At 42.2% G+C, this 14,612-nt stretch overlaps 1 protein-coding gene across 3 annotated transcripts in view; it reads left to right on the forward strand.

Moving 5' to 3' along the window:
* TRIP11 (thyroid hormone receptor interactor 11) overlaps positions 1 to 14,612 on the forward strand; it is a 77,263-nt gene that overhangs the window by 42,961 nt on the left and 19,690 nt on the right. For all 3 annotated transcript variants that reach the window (XM_074996607.1, XM_074996606.1, XM_074996608.1), the window contains exons 12-16: positions 191 to 331; positions 2,721 to 2,914; positions 5,444 to 5,607; positions 5,940 to 6,043; positions 6,663 to 6,762. In XM_074996607.1, the coding sequence (XP_074852708.1) occupies positions 191 to 331; positions 2,721 to 2,914; positions 5,444 to 5,607; positions 5,940 to 6,043; positions 6,663 to 6,762 (703 nt within the window). The remainder of the gene's footprint in view (positions 1 to 190; positions 332 to 2,720; positions 2,915 to 5,443; positions 5,608 to 5,939; positions 6,044 to 6,662; positions 6,763 to 14,612) is intronic.

Consider the following 14,612-nt stretch of genomic DNA (forward strand, 5'->3'; position numbering starts at 1 on the left):
ATTCATGTCTGTCTGTTTCATCTTTTTTAGAGTGCAAGTTCTTTGGGACAGAAAAATTTGGCTCTTTTATACAGAGTTTAGGCGGAAATGTATAATAAATAGTAATAGATTTTTAGAGTTTTAAGTGCACATTCCTCAACATTTCTATACATTTCCAACCTTTCTTCAATTGTATGTCTTATTTGTGAAGGGCAAGATGGGGGAATTGAATCATCTGTTAAATGAAGTTAAGTCAATGCAAGAAAAGGCTGTTTCTTTTCAGCAAGAGAGAGACCAAGTCATGTTAGCACTCAAACAGAAACAAATGGAGAACAGTTCCCTACAGAATGAGGTATGATATTTAACAAAACTAAAGCCCAAAAAGAGATGGGTTAATACGACAGTTCAGAGAGTTTACTTTGACCTTGAGAATGATCTTAGATGCTTTTTCTATAGTTATCAAAAATATGTCTCTGCAGTATAATTAGAGCTATAAATTAATCAGTTAAATCAAGCGAGTAACAAATTAACTAGATTAAAAGTGTTGATGATTGAAGTTTTACTCATATTATTAAATTGTAGAATGCCATTTTAAATTTGTTGTAAATACTTTGGACATTTTGCAAGATTTTCTAATATATTGGTTTCAGTTACAGTACAGAATACAAAGTGTACTATGCTCACTCTATAGTTTTGATTACAAATATTTTCTTTGTAAAAAGAAATAAAAGTAAAAGTATTTTTCAGTTTACCTCATACAAGTATTGTGGGGCAGTCACAATTGGGAAGGTGCAACTTACAAGTGTAGATGATATTTTTATAGAATCATAGAATACTAGGACTGGAAGGGACCTGGAGAGGCCATTGAGTCCAGCCCCCTGCCCCAATGGCAGGACAAAGTGCTGTCTAAACCATCCCTGATAGACCTCTATCTAACGTGTTCTTAAATATCTCCAGCAATGGAGATGTAAACTACAGAACCTGAAGCACCAAAAAAGAAAGTCAGTCTTTGGTGGCATCTAACTCAGGTGATGAAAATGAAGGTGCTTTGGTTTACACTGCTTTGGCTTGTTAGCAAGCAGAACCTGCCTGTTCTCACTTTTAGGTAACGTTATAAATTAAGAAGATGACAGCATTATCTCCCAGAAATGTAAACACACTTGATTCTCTTAGGCTGGGATGTCCATTCTTTTTCATCTGGGGGCCACATGGCAATTTTTTACATGTTCTGGGGGCTGAATACAAAATAGCTTCAAACCAGGGGTAGCTCCCTGCTGCACTGAAAGCATAGGTTTAAAGGCCAGATCCCTCCTGCTGGCCATTAAATCAATTAAACTGAGTTCTACTCCAGTGTTTCTCAACCTTTTTTATAAAGTATTCCTTTAAAAAAAAAGTAAGTACCCACAGTTTTCAGACATGCAAAATCCCCTCTCCAGACCCAGGCAGCCCCAGCCCTCTGCTTTAGCCCAGTCCCCTGCTTCCTTTGTCCAGAGCCAGGCATCCTGCCCCTGCTATAATCCAGTGTCGATGACTCACTGGAGCTGCCACCGCCATCGCCACTGCCATGTACTTCTCCTTCCAAGCACTGGGGAGGGACGCGTGTACAGAGCAATGCACAGTTCTCCTGCAGCTCTGAGCATTTTATTGCTCAAAGAGCTGCACGGGAGGGGTAACTCTCAAGGGCCTGTCAGGCTGAAACAATAGGACTGGACTGAATTGATTTAATAGCCATTAAACCAATTAAATCAAGTGCTGTGCTTTCACTGTGGCAGGCAGGAGGAGTCAGGCAGCAGCGGTGTGAACCATAGATGTCTTCTTAAAAAGCCATATGTGGCTCGGAGCCATCTATCTGCCTTTGAAAAATGGTGATGCTGTCAGCATCGCGGGCTGGATAAAAGGCCCCATGGGCCACAGGTTAGACACCCCTGTCTTAAGCTATGTCTACACTAGGGTGATCTGTCGACAGAAGTTGCTGTCAGCATAGATCTTCTGACAAAACTGTCAACAAATCGTGGCCACACATGAAAGTAGATCAGTCTGTTGATCCACTCTGTGGACAAAGAGCAGCCAGACTGTCTGGCTGCGCTCTTGACAGAACGGCCAACCAGAAACACAGCAGACAGGGCTGCCCAGTGACTGGAAGCCCTGTCTATTGACAGAGGGCCCCCTTCCCCCCCGCGGATTGTCCACATGGCATTTTTGTCAGCAGATCCTGTTGAGAGAGGCATTCTGCTTCATGGGGGAGACGCAGAAGGCTGTCAACAAAAGTGCTGAGTTCTGTCAACAGTATTTCGACAGAACGCATTTTTAGTGTGGGTGCTCCATAGTTTTTGTCTATTGACAAGATGTAGGACTTGTAGGTGCTAAAGTTTTACATTGTTTTATTCTTCGTGCAGTTATGTAAAATACATTTTTGCATGTGTAAGTTGAACTTCTGCAATAAACTGCACTACAGTTGAATTGAATTTTTTTTTACATTGCAGATAAAAATAATATAAAGTGAACATTGTGCACTTTGGATTCTGTATTTTAATTGAAACCAACATTTGAAAATGTAGAAGAATATCCAAAAATATGTGTTATAAATTTATATTGTTTTGTAGTTTAACAAGTAGTGATTAATCATGACTTATTTTTAATTGTTTGACAGCCCTAAATATAAATCCAAAGAAATAATTTGATTTGCTTATAGCACCATGCACAAATAAGTATGTATCATATATTAAATACATTCTACTTAGGTGCAACATTTACGTGATAAGGAGCAGCGGCTAAACCAGGAACTGGAGAGGTTGCGCAATCATCTCTTAGAAATGGAGGATTCCTATACACAGGAAGCTTTAGCTGCAGAAGACCGAGAGACCAAACTAAGAAAGAAGGTCATGGTTTTGGAGGAAAAACTAGTGTCCTCTTCTACTGCAGTGGAAAATGCCAGGTAGTATTTGCCTCCATCCAACATTAGCATTTTCTTGAATGATTGCAGTGTTCCAAAGCGATGATGTGATGTTTTTTATTCACTTTAAAGAGTTTATATGTGCTAAGACATGGAATATTGATATCCTCAATCAAAATCATTCTCAAATTTATTTAGTACTCCTTTGTAATGTACCAAAAGGGGGTGTGTGGGGGTATGTTCAGTAATTGTAGAACAAGGCTTGCCTTCTTGCTTCTGGGTATCTGTGCCAAAGGCATCTAGAGAAAATGTGGGGAATGTGCCACTTTATCTCTCCCCCTTTAACCACAGCTATGTGTCACCTCTGAACGATGGGTATGCATCAGGCTGCAGCATGCACTGGGCTGCCTGCAGCAGACTGTGTCCATCAGCCGATCCCCTGCTGGCCTGCTAGCCATGTCCGGACCAGCAGATCACTGGCAAGCAGGAGTCTGCCTTGGAAGTCCTGTCTGCATGGTAGAGGTGGTGTGGCGTGGAAATTTATTCCTTGGGCAGCTTCTCCAGTGGGCTTCTCTATGGCTCAGCAGGCAGAATCAGGCCTGCCACTGGCTCTTCGGGAGCAGATGTCAAGTGACATGTGCCTGACCAAGCAGGCATAGCAGTTGTGAGGTTACATATATTGTTTGGCTGCAGCTCATGTAACACAGAGAGCTGCATATGTCACTCATAGGCTGTGTCTAGACTAGCTCCCAACTTCGAAGGGGGCATGGTAATTAGGGTATTGGGAGATTACTAATGAAGTGCTGCAATGCATATGCAGCACTTCATTTGGCTAAATTTCCCCTGCAGCAAGTTCGAAGTGTGAAACTTCAAAGTGCCAACTTGCTTATAGCCACAGGTCAGCTGCGGGTACTTCGAAGTGCCTGCGCTACTTCAAAATTCTGAGGAGTGAAGGCATGCAGGCCGGCACTGTGAAGTTTCACACTTGGAAGTTGCCGCAGGGGAGATTTAGCCTAATGAAGTGTTGCATATGCCCCCACAATGATGAAGAGATTGAGAACCACTACTTGAATACCTGCCATACTCTTGCTCTTAAAATGACTGTCTTTCTAACCAGAGTCTCCACTACATTCCATCTGACAAAGTGGGTCTTTGCCCACGAAAGCTTATGTTCCAAAATATCAGTCTATAAGGTGCCACAGGACTTCATTTTTGCAGATTCAGAGATGTAAAATTACCCTGTCATTGTCTTGATACATGTATGTTAATGTAATCTAACATGAGTGTTTCTTTTTTAAAATATAAAAATTCGATTTCCTATCTAATTCCAGCTGACCAAAAAAAAAAGTGATCAGGGCCATGGAAGGGTGAATATTTTTCATTACAAATACATTGTGTTCTTCTTCGTGTCTGATTTATAATCCCAAACTTAACACCTAATTTAAAATAAATTTGGAAAATGAATGATTACTTTTTTAAAAAGCAAAGGGGAAGACTGCATCCAAATGTTGTACTGAAAACTAACCATTTTTTAAATTTAACAAGTCTTTGTGACACTTTGTTTATAAATGAGTCTTTTGTACAATTTGTTGTTTTGCTGTTACCTCCATCATCACATCAGTGATATTAGCACAACAACGGAGTCTTTGTGCAAAAAATCTTGTGCTGCTTACTTCTAGAACCATTGGGAAAGGGTGAAAAAAGTGATATGACTCTCTTCATCAGAATGTTTTCCCAAATTTTTCATGGAAATATTTTCACATTTTCCAGCCAGCTCTAGGTAGTTCCCATATGTTTCAGTCTTAGCATAAAATGGAACTAACACAGTAGGGAATCAGTTCAATAATCTTCTGTCTGTAATAAAGAAAGAAATGTGACATCAAATGGAGAATAAGCAACAAAATCAACAGAATTCTTGGCTACATAAAATTTCGTGGAAGACTCCCGTTGATTTCAATGGAAAGGGTTTGGGCCTTTGAGACCAAAATACTATGCTTGTGAAATTTTCTTTAGTCAGCAATAATAAAGGGAAAAAATAGATACAGTAGAACCTCACAGTTATGAAGTCCAGAGTTACAAACTGACAAGACCACCACTGAACCGGACAACAGAGACAAGACATACCCACACACAAAATAGAGTACTGATTTAAATGTAAACTACTAAAAGAAGAGGAATATTTTTCTTTTGCATAGTAAATTTGCAAAGCTGTTGTGAGGTGAGGTTCACTTGTAAACTTTGGAAAGAACAGCTGTAATGTTTTGTTCAGAGTTGCAAACATTTCAGAGTTAGGAACAACTTCCATTCCTGAGGTGATTGTAACTCTGAGGTTCTATTGTGTTCAGCAAGTGTTTTATACACCGTACTATGCTATACCACACTCTCATTCACATGACTGTTCTGGGGGACATCCCAAACTTTTGGATAAATGGTGGTGCTATTATAATTAACATGGTGATGCACTATGGATTCAAATAACTCCACTTATCTGACAGAGGGAATTCAAATAACTGGAACTATATGGTGTTTGTGTATATGTGTGTGTACGTATTTTTTTTTCTTTTGATGAAGTCATCAAGCCAGCCTCCAGGTGGAATCTTTGCAAGAGCAGCTGAACCTAGTGTCCAGGCAGAGAGATGAAACTGTGCTTCAGCTTACTCTTTCACAGGATCAGGTGAAACAGTATGCACTATCACTGGCCAACCTACAGATGGTACTAGAGCAATTCCAGCAGGGTAAGTTGCATCAAAATCTTGAAGAAAATATGGGAATGAATATTTTCTGTCAGTATAATTATTGTGATTTAGTGCATTGTTTTTAATTTCGGTGACCACCAGTTACTTTCAAGTGTTTTTAATTTCAGAATCTCTATTTTGACTTTAAAACAGCTGAGAGGTGAAATTGTGGTTCCACTGAAATAAATTGTAAAAATCCCATTGACATCATTTCACTGCTAGCGGTGAATTTCACTGTTAGCGGTGTTGTGCTGGGTTTCCCATAATAAAAGTTTTACTAGAGGATTAGAAAGTGTGAACTAATTACATGGGTTTTTTTTTTTTCCTTTTAGAGGAAAAAGCCATGTATTCAGCAGAACTAGAAAAACATCAAAAACAGACTGCAGAATGGAAAAAAAAAGCTGAAAAGCTGGAAAGGATGGTTGAGTCTTTACAGGTGGGCTGAGAAGATCTTAAATTACAGTATTAAATGATCCTAATTGTTGGGATTTAAATATTTTATTACACAGAAATACACTAGTACACTAAATCCAGCAGTCTATTATCCAGAACTCCTCAAATAACCAGCATTTTAACCCCAAGTAAGTTTTAGTTACATTTTCCATAAGTACAGTATAGTGAAAGCAAATACAAATACAGCAAATGAAATACAAGTTTACAGTGTACAGTACTACTCTTGTTGGTAAATAGAGTACTCTACATACATTTTTGCTTGTTAATATCTAATGTTGGTTGTCTTTAGTGTTATGTATTGTTAGATATACTTCTCTATTAGCCAATATATTTGAATATCCAGCAACTTGCCTGTCCCAGACCTGCCGGATATGAAAGAGTTTACTGTAATACTGCTTGTAAGTCATTGATAATAGTCTCTGAGTGATTGAAAGGAGGGCAAGCTAGCCAGTAAGATAAAACTGTGCTGATTGTCTATTTTCCTTGGATATTTACAGCCACAAGTGTTTAAAATAAGTGATTAAAATCTTTTGAGTCCAGAATACTTTTTTTTTTTGGCTTCAAAGTAGATTATTGTGATGATAATTTTCCACCTCTTACAGGAAAGTTTAGAGGAAGCAAATGCTGCCTTGGATGCCGCCTCAAGGCTGACTGAGCAGTTGGATCTCAAAGAGGAGCAAATCGAGGACCTTAGGAAACAAGGTAAACAAGTTAATTTTTTTTCTAAAGGTATTCAAGAAATTGAGGAGATGAAATTGGTACTCCTGAAAAGTTAGCAAAGATGTGAACTAGTAACGTCTTCGAGTGTTGGTTCTATATGTATTCCACACTGGAAAAGATTTCTTCATTCAGCTAGGACTGGAAAATCTTGTCCATTGATCCACATTTGCTGCTTTGGAATCCCCTTATTCATATGTCCACTAAGTTCAGTATCTTCCACTCTTTTCCTAGCCAGAGAAGGTGCTAGAACTCTGGCGTAACAAGAATCTCATGGAGCATACAATGGGTCTTCACATAGTCCCAGACTAGAGCTGCAGTTCTTTATATTCACTGCTCCATCTGCCTCTCTTCAGCTTCTCCCTGCTCTAAAAATATTTTTGACAGGACATTCAGGAGCTGTAAACTGATGTAGATGCCATATCCACTGGATTCCAAGGTTCACTTTGGTGGCCACCTACCCTAATTTTCCCACAAGTAGAGAATAACTTGCAGAGGGTGCTAGATATTATCCCTTCCAGCTATACCATTCATTTTTTCTCTCCATCCATCCCATTTTAACACTATTCCCTCTTAGTCTTCAGAAACTGTCTCAAGAAAACTGGCCTGCAGGAGCTAGTCTTTGTGTTATGACAGGAAGCAATGTAGGCATGCCACATTATCATCAAGGAAAGGGACTTTATCTGAAATATTTCTTGGTCCCTCAGAAGAAGGGAGGGTAGAAACCTGTTTTTGGCTTATGTCAACTTCAGTGGTTTTATTTCTAAACAGAAAATGTGCATCATCGCAATGGCGTCAGTAATTCCAGTCCTGGTCAAAGACACTTGGTTCATAACTCTTGACATGAAAATGATTATTTTCATGTGGACATTCACCCTCCTCACAGAGGGTTCTTCAGATTTGTAATGTTCCTGATGCTACCTATATAAGATGCTCCTATCTGGCCTTGCAGGAGCACCCCAGGGGCTCTACAAAAGTTTTGTAGTAGTAGCAGCACCACTCAGTTGCAATAGCTCCACCATCTTCTCATACTGAGATGACTGGCTTCTGAAAGGCGGCTTCTGACCAAAAGGGGCTTCTGTCAGGAGCCACTTACGAGCCCCACTGCACCCCACCCCCCTCCAAAAAAAAAAAAAGCCTTCAATATTCACCTTCTCCCAAGGTGGGAAACAAAAGAACCGCACTTCTCCCTCTCTCACATTTAACCCAGCCTTCATCGTGCCTCTGGTCCCATGTGCTGAGGCTTGGGGCTTCCACCTTCAGCAATATTCCATCTCACCTTTTTTCATATAAGCATGGAATAATTTTTTTATGTGCACTGAGGCTGGCATGAACGTGTACCACCAATAGAAACACAAAACCTAGCTGTGGGTGCTCTGCTAATCAGCTGGGTGCTATTTGGATTTCTTCTCCATGGCCACACAAATGCACAGCTTACAGAGAACACTGTGCTCCAGACCAGGGTAAGCCAGTGCTCACACTCCAGCCTCACTACAATGCACTGTGGCTCAGGGCTTCTGGTTTGTGACATGGAGACTTGCCATGGTCTAGATCAAATGGCCAACCGGTCCTAGGTTCCCTGCCTTTGAATTATAGATGATTGCTGAGCACAAGGCACTTGAACACCTAACTTTCCTGCAACTAAGAGTAGTTTGAAGCCTGCATGGCATTCTTACCACTGTTGTGATCCTGAGATATCCTAATAATGTCAGACAAAATTATGGCGCTGTTATTGCACGTAAACAAGCAGAGAGGAGTTAAATCCGTGCCCCATGCAAAGACGCTGTCAGCTTATAGAACTGGTGTTTTGGGAACCATATTGTTGTCTCATTGCACCTACTGGATGCCCCAGTTTACTGTCAGACAGCCGCACTTGGCATTTTTACACTGGTCATGAATGAGAACTATATGACCATGGTGACCAACATCTTGGAGAGGGAAGCTGCTTCTTGAAGTGCTTGAATGCTAGGTGAGCAGGAAGTGCGACACATCTTGTTCCACAAAACTTCAGGGGCACAGCTTCAAAGGCAGTGCTCTCCAGTTGTCCTGGACAGGCCACTTGAGGTGTGCTTTTTCTTCCCATTCTGCTGTTGCCTCAGTTGCTGTGAAAGATCCAGCAGAGCAGAGTGCTAGTCGTTCTCATTGCCCCCTGATGGCCCACTTGAAAGCTATTCCTTCTTTTAAACACCTTGTGACATCAAGGTTACTGAACCCTGATTAGAACCCTCCCTGGAAAAATCGTGGAGGGGCTCCTCAAGGAAGTCATTTTAGGCACTTGGAGGAGGGGAGAGTGATCAGGAATAGCCAGCATGGATTCATGAAGGGCAAGTCATGCCTGACCAGTCTGATTAGTTTCTACGATGAAATAACTGGCTCTGTGGGTAAGGGAAAATCAGTGGATGTGATTTATCTTGACTTTCGCAAAGCTTTTGGTACCGTCTCCCACAATATACTTGTCAGCAAGTTAAAGGAATGTGGATTGGATAAATGGATGGTGGGATGGATGGAAAGCTGGCTAGAAGGTCGGGCCCAGAGGGTAGTGGTCAATGGCTTGATGTCGGAATGGCAGTTGGTTTCTAGTGGAGTGCCCCAAGGTTCGGTTCTGGGTCCTATTCTGTTCAACATATTTATCAATGACCTGGGTGAGGGGTTGGATTGCACCCTCAGCAAGTGTGCGGATGACACTAAGCTAGGGGGGAGAGGTAGATATGCTGGAGGGTAGGGACAGGGTCCAGACTGACTTAGACCAATTGGAAGACTGGGCTGCAAAAAATGTGATGAGGTTCAATAAGGACAAGTGCAGAGTCCTGCACTTGGGCAGAAGAATCCCAAGCATTGTTACAGGCTAGGGTCTGACTGGCTCGGTAGTAGTTTTGCAGAAAAGGACCTGGGAGTTGTAGTGGATGAGAAGCTGAACATGAGTCAACAGTGTGCCGTTGTAGCCAAGAAGGCTAATGGCATATTAGGTTGCATCAAGAGGAGCGTTGCCAGTAGATCCAGAGAAGTTGTTATTCCTATTTATTTGGCTTTGGTGAGGCCGCATCTGGAGTACTGTGTCCAGTTCTGGGCCCCCAATTATAGGAAGGATGTGGATATACTGGAGAGGGTCCAGCAGAGGGCGACCAAAATAATTAGGGGGCTGGAGCATATGATTTATGAAGAAAGATTGAGGGAATTGGGACTGTTTAGTCTGCAGAAGAGAAAACTGAGGGGGGACTTCATAAGTCTTCAACTTACTGAAGAGAGGCTGCAAAGGGGCTGGAGAGACACTGTTTACAGCGGTCATGGATGGCAGAACAAGGAACAGTGGTCTCAAGTTGCGGTTGGAAAGGTCCAGGTTGAACATTAAGAAAAACTTTTTCACTAGGAGGGTGGTGAAGGATTGGAATGGTCTACCCAGGGAAGTAGTGGAGTCTCCATCCCTGGAGATGTTTAAGTTTCGCCTTGACAAAGCCCTGGTAGGGCTGATCTGATGGGTTTCATCCTGCTTAGGGCAGGGGGCTGGACTCCATGGCTTTTTTAGGTCTCTTCCAGCTCTATTGTTCTATGATTCTATGATACCAGTGATGAAACCAACCCCACACTGGGAACTCATCTTGATGTTCTCAACATTGACTGGGCCAGTGGTAATCCTTAATTTTTAAGGAAGGTGTAGTTGAGGTCCAGATCCTGGGGTGGGATAATGATAAGTAAATAAAAAGATTTTTGTGGTCCGTTCAAAAGCATCGGGTGGTCCAGATTTGGCTCAATCTGCCTTTTGACTATATCTAGACGAGGCCATTCAAGTCCTACCCATGTGCTCCATGTCCTGCCTGTTCATGAAAGTTGCTTTCCTGATTACCATCACTACTGCCAGAAAAATAAGTGAATGCTGGGCTCTGATGGCTGGTCCGCCATACACAGTATTTCAAAAAGATAGTCCTGCTATTGCTACACATAAAATTCACCTGCCTAAAGTGGTTTGAGACTTCTGTGTAAATTGGAGAACATACTTACTGCGTTTTTTTTTTCTGAAGCCTCTTGTCACCAATGAAGAGAGCAGACATATTTCTTCAATCTGAGATGTGCATCAGCATTTTACTTGCAAAGAATGAAAATGATCAAATTCTCCTCTTCCTCCCCCCCGCCTGCCCCTCAACGATTATCTTTCTCTACAGCAGAATGAACGGAATGGCAAGCTTTATCCTCTGAGATATCCCTAAGTGCATCTCAGGCTGTATCTTCCTTCAAAAGTGCCTCAGGAGTCACTTCCTGAGGTGTCAGCTGCATTCATGAAGCAGCAGGGTAGAGCTCTAGCCATACTTTCTTGAGACACAGCACCCTAGTTCAAGACTCCACTGATGTTTAATCCTTTAGAGTGTCAATCCTGCAAGCGTTTAAACTGCTTATAGCTTTGCACCCTCTTTCTATCTAAGTACTACTTGTGAATCATCCCCAATAGAATACAAACAGGGACAAGCACTCAAAGAAAGGAAAGTTGCCATATTATCACTGGAATTTTTCAAGATATACGGTCTCTGTGGTGCACTGTGGTCTCTGTCTGTGTTGTGCTACTTGCCCTCCTTCGTCTCTGTTTCAGGCCTTTCAACAATTTGCAGTAGAGGGAGAAACACAGGTGGTCAAGCAGCAAAAAGCAATTTATAATCATTTTGCTTTTTTAATGTTCTTAATAAAGGGTCAGATCATCTCATGTAAAGCTAGCTCCTATTGACAGCATTGGAAGTTATGTGCCTGTATCGGAGGTCAGTTTAAAGACTGTATTTTCAGACCAGACTTCACCTGTTCTGGAATGCAAGATTCTTGATTGCTCTGTTGTTCAGAAAGATGCCTTGCACAGATTCTTAGATTAAGTACTCGAAATGCTGATAAATGTTATGATACTGTACTTTATTTTTAAGACAAAACTTTGCCAGACAGTGAAGGAGTTTGCCAGGATAAATAATTTTGAAAAAGATAAATTGATTTGCTTTATGTCTGCACTTGGACATGAATTGTATAAGGAAGATTTGTGTGGTTTTTTTCATAAACAAGCTGGAGATTAATGATTCATTGACAAAGTTTAAACATTAAAACAATGTAAGGAAACCTTCGAAAGCACAGTAATATTTTAGTCAAAATTATCAACGCTGCTTTCTCATATTTTTATCAACACATTGTATAAAATGTTCTCAGGCTCACAAAGTGAAAACTTAGTTATGAATATTTAGGTATTTGTATTCTTCTGTAACTGAATAATCAAGGATTTTATAAAAATCAGCAAGTGTGTCTCTCCTCAGCTAGCCATCCACTGACTGTCTCCCCTCCCTTGCTTGCATCTGATCACTGAAAATAACACGGGGACAATGAAAAGCACGAAGAAAGAGTTGATAGTAAAGGTTTTGAAAAAAGACAGTTGCTGAGGAAAGGGCCTTTGGTTTCCCAGTGCATTGTACAGTTTGTGTGCACAGCCTGTATTCTCAACTGGCCCTCCACCTGCTCTTCCTTGCATGAAGGGGTGCAAAGTTAGAAGAAAGAGGATAGGAGAAGGTAGGAAAAAAGATTTTGTCTTCCATCTTCACTACACAGAAATTGCCAACATGGGGGAGGCAGCAATGCCCTGAAAATCTTGGCCACTGGGGGGAAGTGGAATGTTGTGAGTACAGGGAACTGGATTCTATAGCCTATTGAGGGCTCCTCAGGTTCTATGACACAGGTCTATTTCCATATAAAGTTGCTACATTCTTTCCAAAACATGATGGCAGTGAAATCTCATAAACTGAACTTATGAAACAGGAATCTCATTTGGCCCTCCAGCCACTGTTCGCTGTGTTTTTGGAGGGTAAAAGCATGATGAAAGAGAATAGGAAGGGTTAGGGAAAAGATTTTATAATTGAAATATCAAAGATTTTGCAAAAAGCAGCAGGTGTCTGCAATAAGCAGCAAGCCCCCGCGCATATTTTTGGGGGCGGGGGGGGTCCTGCAGCTGCAGAGCCAGTTGAAATGTTCCCTCACCCCTGAAAACCTTAGCTATTGTGGGAGCTTCCCCACCCCACCCCCCAACAGCAGCAAGCCCCCTGGGTCCTTGTTGGGGCATGGGACGTTTTCAGTGGGGGTCCAGTTGAAGTAGTTCTCCCCCCTGCATGCAGTAGCAAGCCCCTGAAAATCTTAGGCACTGGGGGAGACTTCAGCCCAGCAACAGCAAGCCCCCAAGTGCATATTTAGGGCAGGAAGGTCTGGGGTCTGTGGCTGCACAGCCAGTTGAAGATGTCCCCTGGGTTTTAGCAAGCCTCCAGATGTATATTTTGGGCAGGGGGACAGTTGAATTAGTCCTCCACTTGTGGCAGTAGTAGTAGTAGTAGGCATCCTTCAGTCTGCATAGACTATGGATCGCGCCCTTTAAAGTTTCAATTGAGGACTTCATTTACAGCGTCTATTGTGACTATAAAGACCCACATGAGAGTGACAGTCCTTGCTGCATCTCTTGCAGATGTAGTGGGTGTCTGGCAAGTCCTTATTGTGCTTTCTGTGCGCTCGCTTCTCCTCTGCTAGCTGTCTGATCTTCAACTCGCCCTTCTGAAGGCCCTTGTGTAACCCCTGCCTCCATCTGCTGCAGTCGTCTGCTAGTTCTTCCCAGTTGTCCAGCTCGATGTCTACCTCTCTGAGGTCTCTCTTGCAGACATCTTTGTAACGCAACTGGGGGCATCCGGGAGGTCTTTTGCCAGAGGCTAGCTCACCATACAGGATGTCTTTTGGAATCCTTCCATCGTTCATCCTGTGGACGTGGCCAAGCCAGCAGAGTCGACGCTGCCTGAGGAGGGTGTGCATGGTTGGGATTCCAGCTTGCTCGAGGACGGTGGTGTTGGTCACTCTGTCCTTCCGTGATATTCCAAGGATGCGCCTGAGGCAGCGCAAGTGGAAGATGTTCAGCCTCTTTTCCTGGCGGGCATACAGGGTCCAAGTCTCGCTGCCATAAAGGAGGGTGCTGAGGATGCAGGCTCTGTAGACTTGCATTTTGGTGTGAGTGTACAGCTTTGTTGTTATTCCACACTCTCTTGCTGAGTCTGGACAGAGTTGTGGCCGCTTTTCTGATCCTCCTCTTTAGCTCAGTGTTTGAGGACAGGGTGTCAGTGATGGTGGACCTGAGGTAAACGAACTTGTGGACGACCTCTAACGTATAGTTGTCAATGCTGATTGATGGGGATTCAGCAACATCCTGACCGAGTACGTTCATCTTCTTTAGGCTGATGGTAAGCCCAAAGTCCTTGCACGTTATACTGTGGCAGTAAGGCCCCAAAAATATTTGTGGTGGGGGGCCAGTTAAAGTAGTCCCCTCGTGCAGCAGAAAGGCCTTGAAAATCTTTTTCTTGTGTATCTAGTGTGTTAAAAACAGCCTTTTCTTTTAAAAAAAGCAAAACAACAATCTACTATTTGATAGATAATTCTAAGCATGTAAAATGTGGCTTCCCTTATTCATCAAGTTTTTAAAATAAACTGCTTGTATCACGTTGAGTGAGACAAGGTGGTGAGATAATGTCTTTTATTAGAGCAACTTCTTCTGGTGGAAGAGACAAGCTTTACTGGTACACAGAGGTCTTCTAGCAACGTGGTTAGTGTCTCTCACATCCTGGGATCAACATGGTTAGAACATGACATTTTAGTCTGAAATGAAAATAAGAGTCAAACTTACCGTTAAGCTCAAACATGGTAAGACTGACCCCTCCCCCTGCCTGCTTCCCCTTGCCTTAATCAACAAATGCAAAAATATGGGACTAAGTTCACTCTGGCATAAGCACATGATCCCTGGTGTTGGTGAGAATTTTACAGGGAATAGATGGTTTAACTGAAACCAAAAAGGT

The sequence above is a fragment of the Carettochelys insculpta genome, chromosome 6, assembly GCF_033958435.1.
Source record: "Carettochelys insculpta isolate YL-2023 chromosome 6, ASM3395843v1, whole genome shotgun sequence".
Taxonomy (NCBI): domain Eukaryota; kingdom Metazoa; phylum Chordata; order Testudines; family Carettochelyidae; genus Carettochelys; species Carettochelys insculpta.